This window comes from Mastacembelus armatus, chromosome 23 (genome assembly GCF_900324485.2).
Source record: "Mastacembelus armatus chromosome 23, fMasArm1.2, whole genome shotgun sequence".
Taxonomy (NCBI): Eukaryota; Metazoa; Chordata; class Actinopteri; order Synbranchiformes; family Mastacembelidae; genus Mastacembelus; species Mastacembelus armatus.
Window position 1 is genome coordinate 14,660,490 of NC_046655.1, and position 26,081 is coordinate 14,686,570.

General features: G+C 40.5%; 1 protein-coding gene across 11 annotated transcripts in view; it reads right to left on the minus strand.

Moving 5' to 3' along the window:
- The window catches only part of abcc9 (ATP-binding cassette, sub-family C (CFTR/MRP), member 9), a 39,528-nt gene extending 13,759 nt beyond the window's left edge, over positions 1 to 25,769 (minus strand). For 4 of the 11 annotated variants that reach the window (XR_003296867.1, XR_003296862.1, XM_026326564.1 and 1 more), the window contains exons 1-27: positions 23,631 to 23,791; positions 21,982 to 22,197; positions 19,111 to 19,252; positions 18,849 to 18,964; positions 18,554 to 18,720; positions 18,319 to 18,420; positions 17,928 to 18,068; positions 17,616 to 17,804; positions 15,936 to 16,100; positions 15,439 to 15,594; positions 15,185 to 15,319; positions 14,874 to 15,036; positions 14,564 to 14,604; positions 14,301 to 14,443; positions 13,940 to 14,048; positions 12,303 to 12,410; positions 9,150 to 9,222; positions 7,788 to 7,893; positions 6,427 to 6,465; positions 5,427 to 5,465; positions 3,366 to 3,467; positions 3,162 to 3,246; positions 2,968 to 3,048; positions 1,916 to 2,053; positions 553 to 678; positions 243 to 342; positions 41 to 114 (exon numbers count right to left, since the gene is read on the minus strand). Coding sequence is in view for 3 of the 11 variants with exons in the window: in XM_026326564.1 (XP_026182349.1) it covers positions 41 to 114; positions 243 to 342; positions 553 to 678; positions 1,916 to 2,053; positions 2,968 to 3,048; positions 3,162 to 3,246; positions 3,366 to 3,467; positions 5,427 to 5,465; positions 6,427 to 6,465; positions 7,788 to 7,893; positions 9,150 to 9,222; positions 12,303 to 12,410; positions 13,940 to 14,048; positions 14,301 to 14,443; positions 14,564 to 14,604; positions 14,874 to 15,036; positions 15,185 to 15,319; positions 15,439 to 15,594; positions 15,936 to 16,100; positions 17,616 to 17,804; positions 17,928 to 18,068; positions 18,319 to 18,420; positions 18,554 to 18,720; positions 18,849 to 18,964; positions 19,111 to 19,252; positions 21,982 to 22,159 (3,018 nt within the window). In the remaining 8 variants the exon portion in view is untranslated. Of the gene's footprint in view, positions 1 to 40; positions 115 to 242; positions 343 to 552; positions 679 to 1,915; positions 2,054 to 2,967; positions 3,049 to 3,161; positions 3,247 to 3,365; positions 3,468 to 5,426; positions 5,466 to 6,426; positions 6,466 to 7,787; positions 7,894 to 9,149; positions 9,223 to 12,302; positions 12,411 to 13,939; positions 14,049 to 14,300; positions 14,444 to 14,563; positions 14,605 to 14,873; positions 15,037 to 15,184; positions 15,320 to 15,438; positions 15,595 to 15,935; positions 16,101 to 17,615; positions 17,805 to 17,927; positions 18,069 to 18,318; positions 18,421 to 18,553; positions 18,721 to 18,848; positions 18,965 to 19,110; positions 19,253 to 21,981; positions 22,198 to 23,630; positions 23,792 to 25,534 lie in introns of those variants that run through there. The other 7 variants (XR_003296868.1, XM_033325045.1, XR_003296870.1 and 4 more) reach the window with 5 other exon arrangements.
- Between the last annotated feature and the right edge of the window lie 312 nt (positions 25,770 to 26,081).

Below are 26,081 nucleotides of genomic sequence, written 5' to 3' on the forward strand. Positions count from 1 at the left end.
GTGTGTCAAACAGGTGTGTGTAGCTGTATAGACGGATTACCTTCCATGGGATCTTTGATCGTCTGTTGGTGGTCGTGGACAAGTTGTCATCATCTTCCTCTTCCTCTTCTTCCTCTGATGGGAGAGAGAACGGTGGGATTCAAGCAAACAAAACCAAACTACCAAAACTCAGGCTGATAATATAAGAAACTAAACGTTTATCAGACTTTTGATGAAAATAGCCACCACCAGAAATCTCTTACCTTCATCCTCGTCATCTATTTGGCTCTTGGCCTCTCTAGAGTAGAAAGCTCTCCTCAGTGTTTTCCTCTCTAGTGTTGTTTGACTGTCCTGCTGTATGTCCTACCAGCACAGTGCGTAAGAAAAGCAACATTACATTAGAGAGAAAGAAGATTTTATTGTTATTGCCCACATCAATAAATAAATCAGCTCTGTGGCCCATTGAAGGGAAACAGATTGCATAGTCTAACACAGAGGAAAGGTACAGTCGTATGTCAGAGTGTGGTGGAAGTGATCGTGTTGTCTGATGAAGATGAAACCCTGTCATTCTACCTTCTCCAGGTCCTGGTCCTGTTTGTTCATCAGGGTTTTCCAGTGATCATAAAGCTCAATATCATGAGTCTGAATGTCCTTCAGAGTCCCCTCCCTTAGTACAGAGCCGTCCTTCATTGCTATGATCTGGACAAAACACACAGGAAACATTAGGACAACATGAACCACGCGCTAAATGAATGGATGCTGATAAAAAGCTTTAAAATAAGATCAGAGAATATTTCAGTAACGCATAAAAACCTAAACCAAATCAAAGACTATCATTAAATATTAGGTTTAAATTTATGTTTTGAAGTTAAATAAAGTGAAACGATTTTGTGATAAGGCGATTATTAAAATAGTTGGCAACAAATGTATTTATCGATTAGTTAGAGCTAGAGATGCAGCTGCGTGCGGCATCACACGGTGAGGATGAGCAGCTGCAGAGACAAAAATATCTCATGTTAATCCACAGTGACTCTAAAACACAAGCATAAGACCCATGTCCCCCCTTAACCAGGTCGGAGTCAATGTGGATTAAATGTTTTTGTTTTCACATATAAGCCTCCTGCAATGTCATGAGAATCAGTCTGGAGTTGTTGTTTCAACACTTGCAGCCACATCGGGAGACACAACAGAGCTCACACAAAGGGCAGACTAAAACACTGATTCAGGACAGGACTTTGACTCCATCCCAGGCCACTTTGGAAATGCGAGCGATATTGACAGGCAAGCAGGTTGACGGGTGCATTTCACTGTGGTTGCTATATACTATGGTTGTTATGTACTAAAAAAAAAGTGAAAGTGAAAGTGACTTATATGGCCAAGTATGGTGACACATACTTGGAATTTGTGCTCTGCATTTAACCCACCCAAGTGCACACACACACACACACACACACACACACCGTGCACAAAACCCGGAGCAGTGGGCAGCCAATGCTGCGGCGCCCGGTTGCTATGGTTGCTATATACTATGGTTGTTGTGTACTATGGTTGTTATACACTATGGTAGCAATGTTCAAGTGCTCGTCTGAAAGCATGTCGCTTTATTAGGGTTAATGCGCCACTCACTTTTGAGTTAAGTGTGAAATTCTAGTAAACAAGTGATTTTTTTAATGTAATAAAATTTAAGATCTGTTTAATAAACATCACACATAAAAAAAATCATTAGTGTTATTTTCATATTACATGTGTGGCAAACTCATTCAAGGTTCATGTTTTGACAAGACGTTGAAAACAGACCTCTATATCCTTTCGTAAAAATACGATTAATCGAAAACATAAATGACCGATTAATCGACTATTAGAATATTTGTTGTTCTAGCCCTAAAACTGTGCTACTGTACAGAAGTTACTGTTATATAAATTCATGATTTTTTACCCAATCTGCATGTATAAGGTACTGCAGTTTATGGGTGACCAGGACCACAGTCCGTTTATCATCCTCCAGGAACTTCAGGATTCCTTCCTGCATCAGGTGATCACTGAGATGGATGTCCAATGCTGAGAAAGGATCGTCCTGTGAGACAAAAGATATAAAGAAAACAAGGAAATAGGAAAATAGGAAAAGTTCTTGTGGTACAGAAATGCCAGGACCTGTTATCAGCTGAGTCCTGTCTATGGTGATTCACTTATGTGTTATTACACCAGCTTTTATTCAAAGTAGACACATGTTTGGAAACAGCTGTTACAGAGACCCAAAAATGAACAAAGAAATGTATGATGGAAAAAAAAACCAAACAGTAAACATATCTACTGCATCCCAAATAAATTCTTGGAATATCACATTCCAATATATTGGGAATTTGGTACATCTCAGAAAGCAAAGAGAAACTTTGGTCTCTGATTTTAAGCAAGCACCAAACACAAATTCTTCGTGTCCTTTACATTTGTCCCATATTATCAATATAATGTCAATATAATGTCTCTTTCACTGGATGTGTGAGCGCTCTACAGTGTGTGCATGTTAACGGAGACCGAATTATGTTTTTTATTGTGTATGACGTACATCTACCTCAGATCAGATCAGATCTGAAAAGCACAAACAGCTGCACATGCAAAGTGAAATAATGTTAATTAGAAAGTCAACATCCCTGCTCATTGCACAGCTTTACAAATGACACATCTTACTGCTCGAGACATTACAGAGTGTGATGAGTGTAGAAAAGTATGCCACTGACAGACTTTATTGTGGAATGTATGCTTGATAACCAATTAAAGTTTCCAATGGCAACAGGAAATTACACAACTCCTTAGAAGGATAAACACATGACTGCACTCTGGAGAGAGAAATGAGTAAGAAACAGACACCTCGTCATCCCAAAGGCCAACTGAGGGTTAGATAGAAACTCATCCAGTAGAGAAAGAGGGTTTCACATTAAAACATCAGATGTAATTACATGGTGATAAAAATCTGAAAAGTAAAACACTCACCAAGAAGACAATGTTAGTGTTCTGGTAGAGGGCTCTGGCCACACAGATTCTCTGTCTCTGACCTCCACTCAGGTTGATGCCCTGAATCATAGCGACATTTACCACCAACAGAAATATATTCGCATCACCTAAAGTACAAAGTGTCAGTGTATTCAGAGGCTAGCCTGTGCTGACATGTGTTCACCTGTACATACCCTCTCTCCAATCTCTGTTTGGTCCCCAAAGGGCAGCAGGTCAATGTCAGGCTGCAGAGAGCAGGCATCAATCACAGCTTTGTACCTTACAAGCATAAAACACACACACACGTCTTGTTAGAAACAACCTCAGCATCTTAATATTCAAAACATCAGTTAGAAAGAAATGAAATTGACTGATTTTTTGGTGTGTGGGGGTTTCACCTCTGTTTACTGAAAGGGCTCCCAAAGGTGATGTTTTCCTCCACTGTAGCGTTGAGCAGCCAGGACTTCTGGGCAGCGTAGGCCACCGAGTGTCTGTTCTTGCTGTGTGCATCATGGGAAACAGAGGAAAAGAGATGCCAGGTAAGAACTACAAGTCCCGCATTCATAAAGCTTCAAAGAGAAGGAGTACTGATCCACTGTCGCTCGGCAGTTTCACCTTACTGTGGTTAAATTGCTGACAGATGAATCATCGTGGACAGAGCATTTCACGTGAATTGCGCTAAACAATAAATGACTGATGAAGTTTTGAATACACCTCCAATAAACTGCGAAGGCTGCATTCATTTTATTATTTCTATAAGGTGGGTGTTTAAGAGCTACACCTCATTCACCCTATTAAGGCTCATCAGTGAGAGCCACATTTATTTTTCATCCTTTATGTGACAAGTTGTCCAGTAGAAATATAAAGTATAATTAGATCATTCAGCTGTTTGATAAGTTGTAAAGATTATAGTAAAAAGTTTTAATTAGAACTCAGTTACTGCATACTGATGCAAGTGCAAGTCATCATTACTGTTAACTATTTTATGCACAGTACCTGTGTGATTTACAGGAAAGGCAAGAGAACATAAGATCAACACGTACATGCTATCATGATGCTGCTGTAACAGTTATTTTTTACAAATCCAATTCCGATAGCAAAAATACACTGATGAACATTGTGCCTAAAAGCAAATATCACATCAGTACTCCTGCTCCATCAGCTTTATGAAAGCAGCAACCAGACATAAAGGAGGAGGATGAGCGGGAGGATTATGTTTTGGAAGCTGTCAAACTCCACCACAACACGAAAAGTATTTGGCCAGATATATGAGAGAGAAATATGAATCATGGATCGGGTTAATGATGAGCTGCAAGACGATAACACCAACTACAGCAACACAAACATAAATACAAACACCAATAAGAACAACAATGCTGTAACACTCTACTGGGAGTCAGAGTGACAGGTTTGTAGCTGCACTAGTCAAGAACAGAGAATAGTTTAACTAGCATAAAGAAAATACTGGATTTTTCTCTGAAAGCACTTTATTATATAAACATAGTAAACATACATGACATTTCCCTTTAATTCAGTATTTCCTATCTGATTCTTCATCACTACTATATGAAACAGGCATCAACATTGGATTTTGCTGTTTATTAAAGTTGATATCTGGCCCTCTGTTGGGATATACCTTGGATTATACTACTCCATCAGTAGTATAGTACTACTCCATGATGTGTTTTGGGTCGCTCATGAATTATTAGATACAAACTAATAAATTCTTTTCTGCCTAACGGATCTCATGTATAGTGACGACACTGTGCTGTATAAATAAAAAACCTGCAGTATGTTAGAGTCTGAGCTAGGCCAGTGACTCCCAGCATTACAAGCACAAACCAGGATCAAATGGCACAAAAACAACAAAATCCTCAGTAGAAGAGGAGTAACAAGCGGCGCAGAACAAAGTACACTGATGAAGGCTGATGCAGTTGTTCCTGAACACGTACATGCTAGCATGATGCTGCTGTAACAGGAAGAAAAGCAGCACTTGTGATCATTCTGGATTTAAATGGTCAGAAAACTATCACTACACAATAAACGAGATTACAACATCCTCTCGTAGACAAAATATATATTTTATATTAAACATAACATTTGTTATTTTAGTCCCCTCCTGTTTTGTATGTATTATTTTAACAGTTTTAAAGTCCACTCACTCACTCAAAAGTCCATACAAATCTGCAGGAAGGGACGATATACTGTAATGCACTGTGAGACAGATGTTAAGATGTAAACAAATGTGAGTCATCTTTAAATTATGTATGTATGTGTCAATGAACAGCACAGCCTGAAATACTTCACTGTGGTGGAGATCTGTCTTACTGCAGCGGATTAAAAATAAAACAAATGGAAGTTAAAACAGATGGAAGCAAATGGAGGAGCAGCAAATGAGGGGTCAAAGGGTCACTTCAGAGCTGAAACAGAAAGCAGGAGATGGGAAGAAGAACATATACCTCCTGATGTCTTCGTCAGTCTCCTCTGTCTCTGACCAACTGTCAAAGTCACGTCAGTGTGTTAGAACGAGCCCACTACAACCAACTGTGTGCATATTGGTGCTTATGATTGTAAGAATATGTAACACAACAGAAGGCAAATGGTCAAAGACAGAGAGACAAGACTAACAAACTTCTGTTCTGTTGAGACAAACATGGAAAAGAGAAAAGAGGGGGAGGAAAGAAACAAGAAGACAGTTTTCATGCAAAACCCCAGACAATGAAGCCACAGTGACAGCCTGCCAACTGTTAATCGAATTAACCTTCCCACCCAGAAAAGAACAGCCATGTAAGTGATGCAGTCATTGTCTGTGTGCGATAATTAGGTTTGGTGGCTTCCTCGACAATGATGTCTCATATTTTATGAGTGTGAGGGTGTGAGGGTGTAATGATGATGCTCTGTGTTAAAGGCCTTTACAGAAGGAGACACTATACAAGTGTCTGCAGCTCAACTGTAGGTTTTAGCTTATATTTAACATATGTCATCTCATATAAACATGTATGAAGTGCAGCTCTGGGGGCAGATAAGAACTTCAGTGACCAGACAAGATGTCAAGAGGTCCAGTAAACCTGGACTAAACTGACAGGTTGGAAAAGTTTCTGGAGAGTTTTGAAGTGTTGTTTTAAGGCAACACGGCTTTTTAACACGTATGTGTTGGAATTTCCTGATTTCTCCTGTATCTAAAAAGTATGTGTCTATTTGTAGTGAACACAGAAAACAGGTTATCTGAAATTAACACAGACAAATAGAAAACAACTGGAGATCACCATCTGTGTTTCTAGAGCTTTAGCTGCAGTCATCTAGAGCTATAGGTGAACTTTATTTTCTGCATTTCACTCCTACCATGGATTTCAGAAGTGATATAAACCATTTCGGCTAAATGGCTAACAAGCACATGTGAGTGTTCACAGTCTCTGAAAATGATTATGTTGTAGACAGAGCAGATCAGAGAGAAAGTACCTTATGTTCCCCTCGCGGACCATCTCAAAATCAGGCAGCCTGATATGGTAAGAAGGCAGGAGGTAAAGAAAAAGAAACCAGACACACAAACATCCATGTATGTATGCAATCGCACACAGACAGGCACAGATGTGCACATGCGCACACACACACACACACACACACACACACAGCAAAGGACAGTGTGCAGCCCTGGTGGCCGCAGAGCCTCTTATTAAAACTAATGTGCATCTTCAGTCTGACAAGTCTTTTTTAGAATATGCAGAAAGAAAGCTGCATTTCTTAGACCTAAGGTTTTAGATGATAATGTTTAGTAGTAATAATATTACAGAGACAAAATAAAACTCCATTAACAAAACATCAGTTTAGGATGTGGTAGCTAATATTAACATTAAGACTGAAAAATTAGTGCCCACGTGCATCAAATTAATGCTTTTCCTTGCTGGCCCTCAAAAATACAGTAAAATTATTTGGCTTTTAGGAATTTCTACTTAGTATGACAAAACCAGTGAAAACCATATCATTCCAACATGTACAGTAGGTAACTCAAACTGACCAAGTAAGTACCAGAGAGGCAGATATGGATCTGTGGTGGCTGCTGTTTTACCTTATATCATATGAGGAAAAGACCGTACGAGTCAGTGGCATGATAAACAAACACACACTACAAAGACCAATCTCATAATCTGTCTATTGCTGTATGCAGATTCAATTTGAAGATAAATACATGCCCAGTAGTGCAATGACAGAGTGGTAGGAGCAGTCATTTCAATGGCTCATTACTCTCCATCACAATAAAATCACCTCCAGGGTAAAACACAGAGAGAATACTGCTAAGTCAATATTCCCCAGTCATTTTGTAAAGCTTCTGACACTAATTTGACAGTAATGTGTCTGTTGTAATGGAAACAAATAAATAATGAACACTGATATGGTAGTTTCATAATAAAAGCCATAATAAAAGTTTTCCATCACTCATTAATAAATGAAAACATTTTAAGATTAAGTCAATTAATAACTGAAACATCTAATTTTATTATAACCCTCAGAACAGAAAATTAAATTACACACGACATTTGATGCCAATTCATAGATGACGTCTCTCAAACGATGAGTCTTTCACTCTGTGTACAAACAACAAGCTACTAATTCATATCTAAGTTATCTCTAAGCCACTGAGTCCTTTATTTGTACAATGCACCAGTTGTTCTTAAAATTGGAAATCTTTTACTGCTTGGTAAAAAAAAAAAGACTAAATATAAAAATATTTCAGTTTGCAGCGACCTGTGCATACCTGGGTACTAAGATTAGAAACAGAAAATAATAAATATTAACAAAGTGGCATGGTTATAATGTCTTACTTGCTCCAGTAGACGCTTCCTTCGATGGTCTGCATTTCACCGAGCATCGCCAGCAGCAGCGAAGATTTCCCACAACCCACCTGGCCCACAATCATTGTCAGCTGACCTGGATAGAAAAATTGAGAAAGATACTGTCGGTGTAATGTGTAGTCAAATATAACGAACTAGAGTTTAGATTCATTTAGATTTCATGGGAAACACTATAGCTACACCAAATAACACTTTGTTGACCAATGGGGTCACAGATATATTGAACCAATACAGCATATTAAAGTCTGACTTATTCATTTACAAAAATGAGAGTTTATTATTCGTCAGTTTCTCCAAATAACATTATACTAGCATTTGGCAGAACAGATCCTGTTTGTCTTAGTAGTAGCACGACTGGGATAGTGAACAAGTCACTTCCCGGGGGAAGCTGGAACTGTCTGTGTGTGTTTGCGCGTGTGTGTGATATACTACCCGACCCAGCTGTTGGCAGTCTCCTGAACATGACCTGACACTTGTTATTTTAGTGCCATGGCTGCAGCATTACTGCACTTCCCTAGCAGCAGGTGTTTCATTCACACTTTAGCAGCGAGCATGAATTTTACCTTTTAGCTGACTATTAAGGAACCTTACCTCTGAATCTAGACTGATACCTGACCCGTTTTCAGGGGTTTTTACAGAGCACTCATACAATTTCTGAGGCAGCAGGAATCTTCTGATGAATAAAATAACATTTCAATAATAAAATTGAATGGACAAGGCTTTCCTGTGATGCAAGGTCCACTCTGGCAGCCATAAGGAGGTCCTGAACTTATGGGCAACACTAGCAGAGAACAGTGCTTCTAAAATAACAACTCTGTGTTGTATGAACAGAACCAGACAGTATGGTCACGTTCTGTCAGGGCATTGTGTTTGCGAACACACAATATTCTCATTGAGTTTTTCTCCAGGATGCCACCTCAGAACTCTGGTGTTTTTCTCATCCCACTACAGTCATGACGCCGTAGTTGTGCTCTCTGGATATTGTGTACATTTTGTAAAACCACTGCACCTTTGGGCCACTTGGAGGTGAGACTGATATGGTCTGAAGGTAATTCATAGTCATAAGTTCACATATTCATTGGCTGCTCAGTTTTAGTCAGTTCAGCTAATCACATGTTTAAATTGGCCAAACTGACTGACGTGGACTGACGACTGTGTGGGACAAATTTACTTTAACAGGTTATCCACATCTGCCTTTTTAGGATTTTGATTTCTTTTCCTGAATTAGACGATACTACAAAATATTTCAAACGTTAATTCAAACACTGATGAGTCGATGAATCTGGGATTTGCTGTAAGGGATTTACCGTCTGGTGGAGCGGTTAGTCCTACCTGTGGGGATGCGGATGTTGATGTCTGACAGTGTCGACAGGTTGCTGCCCCAGGTGAAGAATCCATTGGCCACCTGAACAAAAACAGAAAAATATGAAGAGCCATTCAGTGCAGACAGCACATTCAGACTAATGAAGGATGAAGTAAGGAAATATTACAATTGCAGCTGTGGAAACATTATTCAAGGCTCACAGTAAATTACTATGATGTAACAGACTATAGACCGTTTTCCTGTTATGTGTAGACCCACCAGAGTAAAGTGTATGACCCATTTAATGTCCTGACCCAGAGTTTAAGAACCAGTGAGTTCATTGCAGGGAACCCTGCTGACATAACTGCATTACACAAGCAGGAACACCTACTGTGCTCGTGCTATGAGGGACTCCAAAACAAACACCCCCCTTTGGATGCATTTCTCAGATTTTGGAGAGTTTGTTTCAGTGAACTCTGACAGAGAAAATGTCATTACACAAGAAGAACAGGTGCTCGGCTCGGTTCAGTGACTCACGCTCTCTTCAGTTTTCAAAGAGGGTCAGTGACAATAATAATTACACTTAGAAATAAAATAATAAGACTCATATCAAGCAAAAATTACTTACATATTCAAAAATCTGAAAATTGCTTCAAAGGGCCTTGTAATCAGAACTATACACTATGCCCCCTGGAACTGGCAATGACATTTAATTTTGTTCAGAGTTGTTTTCACTAAAGATACTCTCTCTCAATCTGGTTTTACATCCTCACTTTATTATTATTACACAGTATTTTAATGTTTTGAAATGTGCCGAGTTTCAAAATAATAATAATAAGACAGGAGAACACTAAAGTCAAATGAAAACAAATGTCTATTTTTACAGGTCTGATTACTGGGACATCTTAATGGAATCCAGCCTTAATTTAAGAAAACCCTCACACATTCTCCTTCTGTCAAACACATCAGAGTACCTTTAACTTTATTAGTCTTCATTTATGTAAGGTGAGAAAGGTCTGTGTAAATAATATGGGCTCCAAAAACACCACAATCCAAAAGTGAGCTCACACAGACAGACAGACAGTCCTGTTCATGTACGGTGAGTGTTTAAGTTACAGATGGCAGTGTGAACTGTCCGTCTACTATCTGAGTCTTTCACTGCATGAAATGTCCCAGAGAAAAAGACCTCGGTCCAACAGCACAGAAACATGTAACAGGCCAATCTGTGTTTACTGATCTGTCACCCTGTTTCCTGCTAGAACTGTTTACATTCCTCCCATCTGTTGCATTTATTTGTTTATTTTATGTTTATGTTATCTGACAACCCACCCCCCCCAGCTATTCTTCCCGTTTCTCCCCATGATCCTAAACAACATCTAGAGATAAGAGCATCTTTCCTCCATTGTCAGTTTAATTAAACGTTTTTATGTTCAGAGGTGTATTCATGTTGTTATTTTTTCTCACTTTCTCATATTAAGTGATTAGGTAACAACAGCCAGGCATCAGCAACATGTCTGAACCTACATATCAAACTAATGTGTAAGAAATAAACTGATACTGTGGCTACTGGGTAAAACATTTCTAAGGGAGGATGGAGCAGAAAAAAGGAAAGAGAGGTCATATACAGCCAGAAGGAGGGGAGGGAAGGAGAAAGGATGGAATATGTTAAAAAAAGGGAGTGAAACATTAAAATAAATAAAATGTGGGGTCCCTGCTCTTTAAGCAAAGACAGATACAAAAGGCAGGAAGCCACGAGAAAATAATCCAGAACAGTTTGTTTACAAGCTTCGTTTCATGTCACAGAGGATGAAAGATCATTTCAATAATCATAATTTTAGGGTGAGTGGAGTCCTGGGGCTTTACGACAACAACAAGAATTACAACATCCTCAATTTGACTCCTGTGACATTTTGCTGAATGTCTATTCCCATCTTTCTTCTTCACTTACTGATTTTTCTCTCCTGACAAAGCAGCCGATATAACAGAGAACACGTTTAGATGGTGCGTCTGGCTGGCCCTTTACTGTTTCAGCAGGACAGTGGCCTTGGTGCACGGTGCTTGAAATGGTTCTCCCAGTTTGGTGATGGAAGCACCGGACTGGCCGGCACAGACGTCAGCCCAAACCAGCCATACACAGGGGTCTAATGTTAGCCTGTCCACATGCTTCTGACTATGTAATATATACAAGTGATGCAGTGAACAGTTGAAATGATTAGCTGATCAAATCCTGCACAGACAAATGTGCTAGTGGGTGTATTCCAGTGGTCTGTCACTCTAACCAGGGGACCCCTGTCTGGTCGGCAGCGTCTCTCCACAGGGATAAGACAGGAAGAGCAGCCTTCACAGAGTGGCTGAGAAAATGTTGGACACGTACACAAGGCACTTTATGAGGGACAACAAATTCTCATGTGAATCCTACACTTCCTGAGTACACACACACACACACACACACACACTCACAGACACACACATAAACATCCATCACATGTATGATTCCAGAGATGTAAAAATATGAAACAGCTGTTGGCAGAGTCAAAACGTGATAATAATAGGAAGCATCTCCTACGTGACTATATGAATGTTAATGACCTCCACTTGATGTAAGATGGTTTTGAAATAAGTAAATATCAGTAATGATCTGTACTGTCATATCAGCAAACAGAAAACATTTAGATTTTGCTTTTTCATTCTTGTGTTTGTCTCTTCTGTTATTTTCTTGTTCATCACAATGACCTGCTTTATATGCATGAAGACTCACTGCTCAGTGTCTAAACCTGTCAACTCCCCAAGGTCTCCTCGCACTTTATGACTAAGAGGGACGGTGAACGTGCCAGGCAGAGATCTGGAAAGCTGAGTTCATTAACCATCTCGCTCAGTGTCTCACACAGAAAAGCCTGGAGAACTTCAGCAAACCTGACATCAACGTTTTCTACTGAAACACGTCACAGATCTGAAGTATAAAGACCCATCAACTGTGAACGAAACAGCAAAATAAATGCCATAAGGATTTTTTCTGAAAAGTCCTTCACTGACAAGAACCCGGTCAGTCCTGCTAACGGGACAATTCTTTTCTGAATCCATAATGTTATATCTATCAAACCTTTGACAGTTTATGTCCTTGGTATCTTTTCTGTCCTCACCCCCCTTCAGACACTCCCCAGCATGTGAACATTGACCCTGACCTTTACTGCCACGTCCTCTGTCTCCGTGGGTCTCATCTGTCGCCTGGTTGGCTGCTCATAGTTGTCCATCTGGTAGCGCATTGGCTGCTTCCTGTTGATGACTTTGGTCTTGAGGGGGATATGAAAAGGACAAGGGAGAGATGGGAGTGAGGGGAGGAAGAGATCTGATGTTAGTACTGACTAATAGACTTTCCTGCATCCGCTTTAGTTCCCTGGGGAGAAGATGACGTGGGGGGTTCCCTCTGATTTAGGTCTAGAGGATGTTCCCCCCAAAGAGTCACAACATTATCCTGTTCTTATAATCCTAAAGTCCTCTAGCACACAGGAAGTTCTGCTTTTACGTTTCCATTGGATTCAGGGATGAATGGATGAATGTGGGATCTGGCAGGGATACTGCTAGATGAGTTAGGGACACATTAGGATACTAAAACTGAAGCAGAAAAAAGAGAATTCACACTTCCACTTGTTGGTAATTTTATAGAAAGTGCAATTCAATAATATGGCAGTTTTTGCCCCTTAGCTCCCAAAATCCTGGTATACTACAAAAAATAAAAGTCGTTATATAAACATTTGGCTTCAGAGAAGCTTTCACAAAATGTCTGAAAATGAGGCTTTGACATTATGTGCAAGTAATAAAATAATGAAAATGTTCCATTAGAGTTTTTTCATCACACATTACAATCCTATTTAAAAACCATTATGCTGCTAAAGAGTTGTGTGAGTCCCTCAGCTCTGTGCTCTTTTTTAGACCAGCGATAATCCCACTGCAACACCATAGTCACCATTACACCCTCCGCAGCCGGACACCTTAGACGGCCGCAGGATTAATGTCTATGATGATGTTTACTGATGGGTGCTGCTCTGTAAGGAAATAACACTGTGACTTTATACTACACTCTCAGGGCTACAGTGAATTATGACACATTTGATTATCATATATGTGGATGTTGTAACTATTCACCTATTTTGTCACATTTACCTGCATTTACTTTAAATGAACCACTGCTACTCTGTGTTATTATCACCTTTGTACATCTCTATCGAATATTTCTTGGAGGAAGTGCTTATTGCTCATTAGGATCCTGTCCCAGCAGGATTCTGGGCTCATGTTATTATGTCCCTGAACACCTGGGTAAAGCAACCTGTTTCCAAAACGGAAACAACGCAAGTTACCTGGAGTAACACGGAAAGAACGCGTGCAGTGTCATCTGATCCAAACCCTGTCCGTGAGGAAACACCGGCTGTTAAACTCAGCACCTTAAAGTGATTTTTTGGCACCGTCAGTGTGCTTTGTTAATACCGTCTGTTTAAATACAGGGTGAATGCTGGGAAAGTCTTCATCAGGCGTAAATCATTTAATATGACATCTGTCACCTGCACATGCCTCAGACCTAAACTGAGGACATGAGAAAAAATGTATATTCCTGCTTTTTAAAAGAAGACTGGCTGCCTGAAGAGAAGATTTGTCCTCAGTAACACCAATACCAAACAAACTCCTTGTGCAGCCCTCAGGGCACTAGACTTCTATGGTATATTAAAGGAAAATATAACTTCTATGACTTCATGCCTTGATTATGTTTTGATTAATTAAAGATATATTTTAAGTTCAACATCCCTTTAATGGTATTAGGACTCACCGCCCCTGGGTGTTTTTTTCCAGCTTCCAGGGAAACAGACATGTCTCCATTTCTCCAGCTGTCATCTCCGATTTCATCACTCTGAAGAAACTCACCAAGCTTCTGGACACTGTGAACACACACAGTCCAAGAATACATGTGATTGTGATAATACCAGTAATCTCTCAGGAGCTTAGAGGTTCTCCTCACTGAAGTCAGGTTTCATCTATGGTCATTAACCTAGTTTCACCACAGGAACCACATCCAGTTTGTAACACAGCATGTCCAGTGTCTCTCCCTTCTTTAGTCAGGTCTACATCTCCTTCACTTCCAGTCTAAATGGTCTTGGCCTCACCAGTAGCAGCTTTTTACACACACTAACCTGACCAGAGCCTTCACAGCAAATCTGACGACAGTGGAGAGCAGGAAGAGAGGGGTGACCAGGATGTGGAACAACGCCAGGGCTGCGAAGGCTTCGGAAGGACTTGGATCAGTTTTATCAATTAAGTGATGCATCACGAACGTCTATAAGACAAGGTTTTAATTCGTAACATGCGTCTGGCAGATCATGTTATGTTGAAGAAAACAGAAAAACAGCACATTCTCAGATTACCACCCTCTACAGAGGTGATAAAGTTTTCTTACCACAAGAACAGCAGCGATGGGAATAGCAGTATTCATGAAAACTGCATAGAGACAGACAACAGGTTTTAGTGCAGCACTTCAAACAAAGTAGGAAAGTAAATTAGACAAATTACAGTAAAAACAATAAAAAAAAACAGCTAAAACTGTTTCACAACATGTATCAATAAGAAAGCATGACATGATTTCAAATAATACTAAAACGTAGATGCAGAGAGCCAATAATGTATCCATGTTTTTGCCAATAATATAACAAATACAAAGTTTATGTTCTGCAGTCATACAATAATCCAGACTCATGTTTTCATCTTACTGGATATAGATGTGTACAAAGCGAAGGTCTTGAGGCTGGTGAGCTCTTTGCCTCTGGTCTCCTCCACACTGTCACAGAAGATATTCTCCCAGGCGTACAGCTTCAGCAACTTAATGCCCTTTAAGATCTCTGTGGTCTTTTTCAGACGATCTGTAGAGTATTCCTGGAAGAGATAACAAAATAGTTACCAACTCTTACAGAGTAATGGATTTACATCAATGAACTACAGAAAAATCTGCAGTAAATGTGACGTATTTCAAAACAAAACAATTATAATTAGATGGTTTACTCAGAATAGTTACAAGGCTTACTAGTGTGCTTTTTTGTGTGTCTGCCAGCTTTGTAGCTACGAGATATTGGATCGGAGCCAGCAGAACTATGACAGATGCTCCAACCAAGGCACTGAAGCCCAAAAAATAGTACAGCAGGATCACTCCCATCACAATCTGTAAAGAAAACATGAGAAAAATGTCGTGACTGAAACTATGCAGGTTTTTAAAAAATGCAGGTGTATTTGTGGCTGTGAAGTGTAGTCAGTAACATACGGAGGTCTAGTTTCTCCTACCTGCACAGGCATGGCCCACAGGTTGGGGCAGAGGAAGAGAAACCACATCAGCTGGTTGGTCTCTATAGCCACCAAGTTGTTGATCTGCCCCAGTGTCATCTCTCCCATGGACATGTTGGAGGTGGACAGACGCAGGATTTTGTTGTAAATCATTGCCTAGTTAAAAAAAAAAAAGACATGAAAATAGAATATAACAACACTAATATGATGGATATGATGCATTCATGTTAAAATATTTTTGCTGATGCACAGGTTGTCTGTGAGATGTTTATGAGAATAGTAGCAGTTTCCTGTGGTTTAATGGAGAGATGACGTGTAAATGCGACAGGCTTTATCCCACTGAGTGATTCATCCACATTAACTTATGGTTGGCATAGCTGCAATCTGCAGAATGACGTGTTTTGATAACATTTTTTCAGCTCAACCTTTGGTCCTGTGTTTTCAAACCAACGCATCAGTATGGAAATAAAATGTCTAAACCCATTTTCCTCACTCACCAGCAAAGCTCCCCGCAGGTTAATGCCTGTTTCAATGGTGACATAGTACGAGGCCTGCAGGAAGGTCCGCTGTAAGACTAGAGCCAGGAAGAGAAGAACAGCCAGGACCGAAGTGTTCTGCAGCAGCATGGAGGAAGACATGAAGTGGACACCGAAATACACGTCCTGCAAGCACATACACAGAAAATACACTGAGGTTCAACACATTCAGTTCTCTGCACAAAGTAAACAGAAACTGATCATGTGACCATGAGCTTGTATGAGAAAACTGCCAAATCATATATCCAGCCAAATCTGTTGTCTCTTCCAGGCACAGATTCAACAGAACCAGCTACTGGTTCATCATGTAAGTATTTTAATCCCTGAAAGCACAGATTAGGTGCAATATTTGGTGGATAATGTATAAATATATTTATCTGAGAAGTATCAAAAAGCTCAGTCTAATGCTCAGCAGATCCCCCTGTGTCCTAAAGTGAAATACAGTGTGAGCTGAGTGGGAAATTTTCCATGTCACTCAGAAATGCAGCCCTGCTCTGCTCTTTATCTCTGCTGCCCATTGTGCCCACTATAAGATCAGGCAGGGACCCAACAGCAGCTCACATTTAACATCAGCTACAACAGGGTCGAGCCAAATGGACTGAGTTAATAAATACTGTCATTAGAACAGCATCTGCTTTGCCTCTCCTAACACCTGCCTGCATTATGACCTCTGCTGGCATGGGTTTAAGACAGTCGATGTTTGTGATCGGCACTGCCGGAGTCTCTTCCTTCGCCAAATGGACAGTCTGTGAATGTGTCTGCCTTCTCTCTGCCTGCTGCACCCCCAGTGCACAGTACTGTTCTGTATCGCTGTAGTGTGGCAGCTCCCGGTTTGGTCCAGCTGGTATTGATTAACAAACACCGCAGAATCCATAGTATCAGGAACGACAGAGTGCACGGATTCAGGCCAAACGATTATTTATTTAATCGATCAGTCTATTGCCAAACAATTTCAATTCTCACCGATTAATCATTCATTAATTTATGACGCAAAAGCACATTCAAGTACGTGAGTTTCTGCAGCTCGTCACGGTCGTCCTGCACACACTCAGACATGCAGTCACGCAGACTCTGACGGTGACATAATGACTGCAGCCAACGCCTTGGTGACATCACACTGGGAATAAGGCATTCATTGGTTGGCTGGACCACCCAACATCACAAACAGGCAGAGACACAGTTCGTGCGTGAAGTCATCCCACAGTTTAGCACTAATAAAGTGAAGCAGGCTTTGATCCCTCTAGGAGCATCAGCCCAAACACAGGTTCAAATTTCCAAAGTGATTTCTCTAGAGGGAAACGTGACGTTAACTCCTCACATTGTCGTCTGTGTTAAAACGTAACTGCATCAGTTTGTGCACCAAGTCAAAGCAGTAATTTTATATCTCACAGCTGTCGGGGTCAGAAGGGGAACTCTGGATTGAGCAGTGGGTACCACTTTATATAGCAATCTGTAGAAGCTATTGTATATACACTACACTTTAACACTGTCACAACCTACTTCCAGTACGGTGTAAACGCAGAATTAAAGCCTTTCACTCGCTCTTTATTTCATTTATACATTTCGAGATCAAACTGAGGACCAACAGATCAGTCCACACTCACATACCGGCCTCTCTGGCTCACAGAGTCTCATACTTACGCCCTTGTCTGTTGTGTTAGTGTCATTGTTGACTTTCAGGTGCTTTACGATGCCTAGGATGCAGAGCGGCCCGGCGAAGCCCAGCAGGTCTGCCAGGTAGCGGAAAGTGCTGCTGAGCAGGATGGGACGTCCAAATGCTCGGTACATGGAGCGCCAGATTGACGGGGGACGACACGGATCCTCTGCTGTCTGTGTGGAAAGATACACAGAGATGTTTTTGTTTCTTCTCATATAGTTATGTAATAGGAAGAGTTAATAATAGGAAGACCATACAGCTGGAACATAGCTTTAGTCTGAAATCCATCTGCTCACCCTCTGATCCTCGTAGGCATCTTTGAGCCGCAGGTAGTTGGTGAGGGCTCTCATGGCGATGGGCAGCTTGCCGATCTTCTTCAGCTCTATAGGCCTCTTATGGGCTCCGATGATGAGAGGATTCATCCACCAATATGTTGCCTAAAAGGTGCCAAGAATTTGTACCGTTTTCTGTGCAGTGCTCCAGTAAGACTTGGGACTGCCAACTTATAATGAAGTGTGAAATGAAACTCTGCTGTCAACCGTGATTTTTAACTTCAACTTGTGGTGTAAACATGAAACTTGGCTAAATTCCTTTGGATGTTCATTTGAGTTTATGTTAGTATAACAATGTTTTAAACTCTAATATGTTAAAAATCCAAATGTATCCCAGCGTGTTTGTGTCTGCTACCTTGGACAGCAGGTTGACAAATGGCTGCAGAAAGCGAACACCCAAATCTTGTAAATCTTCTGGTGGCTTCACCTTTGGGGGGTTGGTGAAGAAAACGTATTTCTACGGGGAGACACCAGAAGATATGAGAACAGTTAACGTCTTTGTCAGAACCATGACCCCCTAAAATACCACCGACTTTCCTCCTGGGTTAAACACTGAACTAACTGATGCCGAATGACAGATGATTTCTTACCCGGACTCTGATGACGTTCATCTCCACAGCCATCAGTAGAGCATACAGGATCACCAACAGGGCTGTGATGCAGAACCTCAGGTACTGTGGTCCGACATTGTACTCTGCATACTTCCAAAGCTTAATGGACTTCGTGATAAATGCCAACACCCAGTAGATAAAAAGCACTGTGCAGTAGCAGAAAGGTGACGTAGTGTAATATTACAGACAGACAGCAGGAGTTAATTTGCATTTTAAAATACATGTTACTCTTGGAATATCTGAGACTTGCTGAGCTGTCGGGGTTAAGACTTACCCAGCAGCAGTTTGGGAAAGTTTGATGTCTCTATGTTGTGGTAGTAAACCACTGACGTTGTTGCTGCTATGAAACCCATGAATGCTGGCATGTACAGATGGAGGTGGTCCATATTCCTACAGTGGGAGGCAAATTAATATAGAAAACTACTGAATTTCTTAGAAAAACACCAAATTCACTAACATTATTTATTCAGCCGACATGATGAAAAATGATACTGTGTGTAATAATATATTTGACAAATATCTTTCTGCAGGCTCACTGGTTGGAGACGATGCCCTCTGCAAACTCGCAGACATGGACAAACAGCAGTGAGAAGGTGAGGATCCACCTCAGGTTGTGGCCGGGGAAATGAAGCCATGTGTTATGATGGATCTGGACCTTTGAGCTCTGACTGCCCCAACCTGAACCAGGAAGATACAGAAACACACAGAGAAAAATGTCACGAGGAATTTAACTTGATTTATTTGTTTAAGTGCAAGCAGTACAAAAACATGAAACAGGAGGGAGAGGAAGCCAAACGGAGATGTTGGGGCAGTGTTTGGTTTTTAAAGGGGATTTCCTGTCAATCATCTGGCTGGTTAATCAACTAAACTGCCCTTTTAAATCCAACACAGAGTCCTGATGCCTTAGCGCAGGTCTACTAGTGAAAGTATGTGTGGCAGATCAATCTAAATGTATTTTATTGGTAAAAAGGAGTGATACTCCGGGAGCCCAGATAATAATTCTCATCCCGTTTGTTTCTGTTCCTAACTAAATGGATTTCAGCCATTTTGGAGGCTCAGGGGACAGAGACCATAAAAAACCCAGAACCAGGAAGCATCAATTAGTGGGTCCTTGGGGACCAGGCTGGGGGCTTCTGGTCAGGACTATTCCCATAAATGACTATACACACAACAAATAACCAACCACACACTCAGTAAATACTAATCTATTACAGCAGCAGTATATTAGGAAAGAAGTGCTTTCTGATTATTACATAAGTGAAGTAAATTAAATAGGCGCTAACTGAACCAATCATTGTTAATGTTCAATAATATTTTCTGTATTTTGGTCAGTCTAGTTTTGTTCACTACAGCAACTGTCCAGCTCTCACTGAATCACTGATCTGTGGTTCTAATCCTTTCGAAACTACTATTCAAAGCTGCTTAGTGTTCACACTGGTAACAAGAAAGTGTGTGTGTGTGTGTGTGTGTGTGTGGAAGAGGGAAAAGTTAATATGACTAACAGATCTGTTCTACCCACCAGACGACACAGAGAGACACTGGGGTGAAGATTACAGTAACACAGCTCAGTGGGAACTGACACTACATTTCATCATGAACTTCTACTGCGACAAAAACATGTCCCACATTTTCCTGCCTTCACTGCTCTGTCAGCATCACTACAGGAAAATGTAATTACAGTAGCGTTTGTTTTGTTCAATCTGAATCAAGTATCAAACCTTAAATTCTTCTTATTCCATAAAGTTAAAACTAACTCAAAGATTCAAATAGGCTCCATAACCAGCTGTGGTTGACTGAGACGGCAGGAACAACATTGTTTACAACCTGCAGTGTGAAACCAACTGATTAATGCAAACACATTACAATAACGGCTTTATTCTCTATTTCTGTATCTCTTATTTTGACAAGGTAGTTGCTCCTAATGCTGGAGGTTAGAACTCCAAATATCAAAAAGCATAAAAAATGAAGTGACTCAGTTCAGTAGGAGACAGAGTGCAAAAACTCAGATTACACATTAGTACAAAGTGCTCACTGTCCAATAATCTTACAGCCAACAGATCATTTTTCCAGATATACTCATGTCTTATATTTAAATCTCTGTTCATTAAAATCGACAAAAATGATAGTTGGTGCAAGCTGAAAATAAGAATCTTATTAATATTATCACACTGTTGTGCACATTTCTCCTTTCTAATAAAATAAATAAAACATTTCATAAGAGCATCTCAGTATTGCATCATCCCAGAAGCAGATCCACAAACAGACCTGGCTCTCCACACCAGCCGTAATCATTACAAAACATAAACAGTCGATGTTGTTTATTTTAACCCTTATTAAAGGTTCATGCATCATTCATCAGGGTTAGCATGAGATGTCCATCTACTGTCACTGCAATAGCTCTGCATGGATTGGTCCCAAGTGGGCAATGTTGCAAATCAACCAGGAGTTTTAAGAGAATTTTAGTATTTTATTAAACATGGAAAAGGTTTCATGATTTGTCATGTATTTAATTTTCTGAATGAGCCAAAAAGAAATTCCCATCTGGTTTATTATACATGCAACATTTTTTTAATGGACAAAACTGTGATTTAAAACTATTGTGGATTGACTCTTGTCTATGTTTATCTATTTTGAAATTCTCTTGTGGTATACAGGGTCAAACAGGGCTGGAATGTATCCCAGCATGCACTGGGCAAGATTAGTTCAGTCTGGGCACTGGTCTTGTCATAGCATCAACACACATAGACAGAAAAGCATGTTCACTCCTCCTGGTCTGCTAGAATCATGTACAGTACACATTAAACAGTCAGAAACAATCTGACTCTGCTCCAGTAAAACAAGCTGGGTTCATTCTGTCCTGACAGCTACTGGGAGTTCTGAGACGTTCCAGCAGAAGAAGGGAAACTTTAAGGAGCCGAAGCAGGAAACGCTCACTCATCAGCCAGAATCCACGTTACCCAGACTATACCCTTTTTTCTGCAGAGGCACAGAAACTCTTTATGTACTTATCTTACATTTTAAATTGATTTTTATTTACTTATTCACTTTACCCTTGTATGTGTGTGTGTGTCCACCACCCAGAGGGAGGCATGTCTTCACTAAAAATAGTTGTTACCCACATGGTTAGTTGTTAGCCACTTATTTTAGATTTAGGTAGAAGTTAAAAGAACTGTGAGTGTGAGTGTGTGAGTGTGTGTGTGAGTGTGTGTGTGAGTGTGAGTGTGTGAGTGTGTGCGCGTGTGTGCGAGTTTGTTAACACTGCATCCTAACAAACACAAACATGTAACAGTAATACTTACCTGAGCATAAAATACATGAATTGTACCTATTTCTCACTAAACCTGCCACAAAACATTGGCTTGAAGTTGGCAATACACAACAGACACGTGTGTGTTGTCATCACCTACCGATAAAGAGGATGGGGAAGGTGATGAAGAGCAGGAAGACATGAGGAACCAGGTTGAGAGCATCCACAAAGCAGCCATTGTTCAGCACGCCCTCATCCACGCTGTAAGCATTGACACACTTGTTGCTGATAGACTCGTTGCTGATACACTTGTTGCTGCCGCAAAACGACAGGGCCATGCCACCACCCAACTGCTCCACACGAGCCTCGAGTCAATCTGTGAAAAAACAAAGAAACACTAGACATCAGATCACACAGCAAAAGACAAACTCATGTCATGACTCTGATGTGTTTTATCCAATCTTAGGGTTCACTTGTCGTCCTTTGGCTGAGCTTTGGAGACTCAGTCAGGCATTTTGGTGGTATGTCACACATTCGAGAGCCCAGGCTCACTCACACTGATGCAGGCCAGTGTCACACATGAGAGCTATTTCAGGAGCACTGCCCAGCTGCATGCCCTCTGGCTTCTGCTGCATTAATGTTAAATGAACATTAAGTGTTGGGACGGCAACGTGTTGGAAATGTCATTTAAAGCTGTCATGATGCCTTGACTTAAGTTTCAGGACACTCAGGTTGTTCTTTTTATAGCTGTTACTGTTAACCCCACACACTGATGGGACGGGCTGCTGCACAGCCCTGGATCCCAAACGTCCCGATTCAATGATTCATCCTGATTAATCAATTAGTCATTTGACTGAAAATTAACAGTCAGCTAATTCGATTACTGATTAATTGTTTTAGCTGTAAAATATTTGCAGGTTCCAGTGAACCCATAGCTCAGGATGATGCTTTTCTTTGTCACATATGACAGTAAACTAAACAACGTTTTAAAATTGTATAAAATTAACAAACCAAGATTCATTGATTCATCAGGAAAATTAGTTGCAGCCCTAAACGTAAGTCACTTGTATTATTTAAACATTTGATCGCTTTTAGAGTCTAACGCTGTCCACCTGTTGTTTCGACATTTTCCCCCTGACGTGGTTTGAGGCTGGCAGGCTAATTGCCTCATCGGGGTCGGTGCTCCGATTGGTGAAAATCTGCGCCTGGAATAGCTACATCCGGTGGCCATCTTTGTTTGGGTCAAGAGAAACACGTATTTTGTTGTCATGGACAGAAAAATAACCACAGTTTGGAACATACTAGTCCTATGTACGAATATTAAATACATGTATCATGTTGCATAAATGGTTTAAGATTCTGGTGATTCTTGATTCCTGTGTAGTTTTGGTCACCGAAATTATTTATAACAGCTTCAAAAATTTCCCGCCATTGTTTAGTTTTGAGGATCCTTCATATTTTCTGCCCAGTGTTTCGGTATTTTTTCCATATAAATGTCCCTTTAACATAACAAGAAGTTAAACCAAATTTAATTATGTTCTGGAGACATAATTAACTTTAACAGTTAACTGGTCTGGAGAGTTGACAAGTGGATGTGGTGCTAAAATAACAAAACTGATGTAGGTATAACAGGTTAACTAGTAAATGAACCTTCAGTTTGTATTAAAAACAAACCCAGCGGTGAAAAACAGCCTCGGTTACAAAACCAAAAGGTTTTAATTAAAACTAAACGACACTAGAAAGTCAATAACATTAGGCTGAGTCAGTTAGCTAAGCTAGCTTAAAGAGAAAACTCAAAACTGCACTTACATCCGGAGAAACGTAAGAGTCCTCAGTGACACCGTGATTTTAAAAAGTCAGAAACAGCCAAAGGGAAAAAAGAAAATAAAGTGAGAGCTGCAGAGAAAAAAGTTGATTATTTTTAGCCCCGTAAGAGCATCAGCTGCTCCGCATACTGCTGCCTGTCCCTGTCAGCGGCGTCAAGCTACCCACAAACCAACGCAGGACTTCCGGGGGTCGCCTTCAAAATAAAACACAAAACAAAACGCAAGCAGGACTGCAACTCATTTCATTTACTCACTCACTGAGAAAAATAAATAACTGTAAAATATTTACAAGTGTCCAAAAAATATAAAGAGATTAGTCATTTTTAAATGCCCCTTATAATGCTTTTATTCACTATTTGCATACCCAAATAAAACCAGACTCTCATGTAGTGCACTGTAGCAAATCCAAAGATATGTAGTACAGAAACCAGAAATGATTATGCCTGGAAAATTAAAACAAGAACAGATTTTTTTTGACTCAAAGTCATTAATAGATTAGCAAAATACTTGCACATCACCTAATCAACTAATAACTGCAAGGCCATTTCTGATTCTTCTTATTTGATCATTTCATTTTTTCTTTTCTTCAGATGCAAATTGAACCTTTTTATTTTGGAGGTACACACGTCATGAATTCCGGTTCAGGTTTCCTGATCCTCAGCGAACTTGACGCGCATTCCCTCCTATCAGATTTCCAAACTTGAACCAGTTCAGCGCCGAGACGCGAGTGTTTACGGGCTTGTTCAACAGCCAGCTCACATGTAATGAAGTAACATCTTCTAATCTGGTCGCAGTTTAGACATATAATCTTCTTTTTGACATCATAACTGTGATCTGCAGGTCTTAGAACTTCATTTGAACCTCCGCAGCACAATAAAGCCTGGAATATCTGGAATATGTGTTCACACGAAAGCACTGAAGAATCTAAACTGCTGAATCTAAACTCATTAAGAAATAAAATAAGTCCTCCGTCTTTTAAGGTATCAATATTTTACAAAACATCACTGAGAGAAAGCTCCTAAATATTTCAAGGTCCAAGTGAATAAATGTTTTTAAACCACAGAAATATCAAAGATTAGAAAACAGAACAAACAGTGTCCCAACCTCTTAGAAATACTACACAGGCTTATAATATTTAGAATTTACAGGCTCTGGACCAGTATTTACAGTTTGCTGTAAAATGACCCCTAACACTGAATCCTTGATAATGCAGGATTCATTGAAGCGGGTCTGGTAATAAAGTGCGTCGGGGAGCAGGGCTCGGTGCGTCCGCAAGACTCGGGGCGTCCACAGGGTGAAGCGTAAATGCTCATTTTCCCCTGTGATCGGAACATCATGTTATAGCAAACGTGTTAAAAGAAAACGATGAAGTAACAACAAACCAAATCTGCTGTGCAGCATCACCTATAACGTCTTTCAGGCATCCTTCCCAGAAGACAATCAAACCTCCATTCAGAGATCGTAAATTATGTTTTTTTTACGTGCACAGGCTAAAATGAATAAATAAAAATATAATTTAATGTGATGTGTTTTATCATTTCGATTCATTCTCACATTCGGCAGCAATAAAAATGGCATAGGATAGTGTGTCGCTATGAACCTGAGATTTTTTTTAACTGTCCCGTCTGTTCTCCTACGACCCCCTTCCATCAAAATAGCAGGGTCCATGCTGAGCAGTATGGGTCAGGATTTTCAGAAAAACAAACCGCTCGGTGGACTAAATGAAGACCGAAGTGAAGGTTTGTCTCGTGCTGGTGTATAAAATCACGCACTTTCTTATTTCAACCCACACACCCCCACTGAGCAGCGAGAAGGCTTTAAACGTACGATTGTTCAACGACGTCTGGTATTAGCGACATGTCCCTCACATTAAGAGAGAGCCCTCACCTCCCTGTGTAAACTGAAGATGTCGTGCTGTTGTCGCCCGTCTGTGACTGACACAAGGAGAAAAGAGAAGAAGCCTTCCCCAACACTTACCCACCGGCCTCTGACGCAGGTTTGTGGACTCGTACGTGGGTCAACGCGTCCCTTCCCGAATCCCCCTGCACGACGTCTTTCTGCGGTTTACACCGGAGGCACCGGGACAGGAAATGCCCAAATATCACATTTTCCGCTCAGATACGGCGACAAACGCGCACGCACACGCACACGACCACGGTCCGATATGGTTTCTGGCCTTTTCCCACTGAAATTTCATATTGCGTGACAACATCATGCACAAATGTAGGTCAAATACGCTCCGACGCTTTATCCTTTGCAAAGACGCTGTTTTACGCAGCGGCTGTAAAAAAAAAACACGCAGCGTAACGAACAGCACCGTTTCTGAAATGTTGTCTGAGGGTCAGAACTGGGTTCTCAGCTGCAGTTACAGGTTCAGACTGGGCAGTAAAATAATATGATATTTTACAATAGAATATAAAAATTACTATGAATG